This window comes from Erinaceus europaeus, chromosome X, assembly GCF_950295315.1.
Source record: "Erinaceus europaeus chromosome X, mEriEur2.1, whole genome shotgun sequence".
In the NCBI taxonomy this organism is placed as follows: domain Eukaryota; kingdom Metazoa; phylum Chordata; class Mammalia; order Eulipotyphla; family Erinaceidae; genus Erinaceus; species Erinaceus europaeus.
The window spans coordinates 32251573-32253481 of NC_080185.1; the positions used below are offsets into that span (position 1 = coordinate 32251573).

Below are 1909 nucleotides of genomic sequence, written 5' to 3' on the forward strand. Positions count from 1 at the left end.
CCCATGGAGGCAGACATCTTGAGATCTTGACTAGGAGACCGTGTCATAGGCTGCTGTGAGATCAACAAAGACAGCACCCATCTTTAAATTCTTCTGGAATCCATTTTCAATGTAAGACAAACTGAGAACTTTGGAATCCTGTAGCTTGAAAACTTTCAGAGCCATCTGTTGTCTCAAAATGTGACTAAGCATTCTCTCTTTTTAATGAGGTACTGAGGGGCATGTTTCAGAGATGTTTAACTCATTTGTATCAGGTGGTCCAGCTGTAATTGTTGATAATGGATCAATATTCTGCAAAGCAGGCATATCTGGACAAATCGTACCCTGACATGTTCTCAGATCTATCATGAGTCATACTAAATTCACTCTGCCTTCAACAGAAGTAACTCATCACTATGTTATGGGGATGGGGAGAAGCTTTATACAAGCATGAAACCTTTCAACTGCACTATACTATTGAGTATGGACTGGTAGCAGGATGGGATGACATGGAAAAGGTTTGGAAATTCCTTTTTGAGTCTGAGATTGGAGTTAAACCATTTGGAAATCCTGTGCTCATGATTAAGTCCTCCTTGAACCTCCTTGAACCTAAGGCCAATAAGAGATAAGATGGTAGAAATGATGTTTGAGAACTTTAATGTGCCTGCCTTCTACCTATCCAACCATGCAGTGGTAGCACTATATGCCTCTGCTTTTGTCACTGGCATGGTGATAGACAGTAGTGATGGGGTCACTTATACTGTCCCTGTTTTTGAGGATTACTCTCTACCTCATACTGTCAGCAAGCTCTATTTGGCAGGTAAGAACATCACAGAGCATCTCATCTAACTTATAATGAAAGGAACTCCCTTCACTTACATTCTTGACAAGGTTTTAGCAGAGAACATCAAAGAGAAGTTATGTTATGTGGCCTGGAACCAGATAAAGAGAGGTTCAAAAGGCCAGAGGAGGTACTAAAATAGTATAGAATGCCAGATAGGAATGCCATTCGTATTGGGAAACAGCTGTACCAGGTGCCTGAAGTTCTTTTCATGCCTGACCATCTGGACTCTCCACAACTCATGACTCTCAAAAATGTTTTATATCATTATGAAGTGTGACACTGATATCCAGAAGAACCTTTCTGCAGAAATTGTGCTTTCTGTGGGGACCACTCTCTTCACCCTTGGAATTTTCTTTTTAAACAAGTGTACTTTATATTAAAAATATTTTTCACTTATTTTATAGAGACAAAGGGAAATTGAGAGTGGGGATAGATGAGAAAGAGAGAGAGAATGCCAGAGAACTGTAGTATTGCTTCACCACTTGTGAAGCTCCCCTACAGGTGAGAACCAGGGGCTTGAACCCAGATTCTTGCTCATGGATGTTCACTCAATCAAGTATGCAACCACCCAGCCCTGTGTACTTGGTATTTTAAAAGATAAAGTCAGAAGATACACTCAGGAGAGACCAAGGAAAATTTGGAGGAGGGCTTAAGTAGAAGAAAAACGGCTACCCTTCAATAGCCTGAAGGGTGGTCCTTAATACTATAGGATTCTCTGTTACTGTTCTACCAGACAACTAAATAGAGTGGAAGAGGAGGCACACAAATTACTATTTAAGGCTTTCATAAACAATGGAGCTTTTCCACATGTGAGCATGCCTGTGTACATTTGCATTACCTATGTCAATGTATTATATTATAAGCACACAAATAAAAGTATGAAATGATGGGTACCAGGCAATTTACACAAATTGGTGGGGGACAGTGGAATTAAAGATAATATAGGTAAAAAGACATCATTAATGAGAGAGAGAAAAATAAAACAAGTTTATTACAAATCCAACCTGGATGAAGTGGAAACATTTGTATAAATTCTATGCTACCCATATCTTCAGAATTATACTTTCAGAAGTATCACCTTGTTAA

At 39.2% G+C, this 1909-nt stretch overlaps 1 protein-coding gene across 1 annotated transcript; it reads left to right on the forward strand.

The window, feature by feature from the left end:
• Nucleotides 1–232: 232 nt before the first annotated feature.
• Nucleotides 233–1909, forward strand: ACTRT1 (actin related protein T1). The gene is given in 6 exon segments (XM_060182643.1): nt 233–406; nt 408–599; nt 601–907; nt 910–1081; nt 1083–1187; nt 1879–1909. Coding segments are annotated over 6 exon segments (981 nt in total).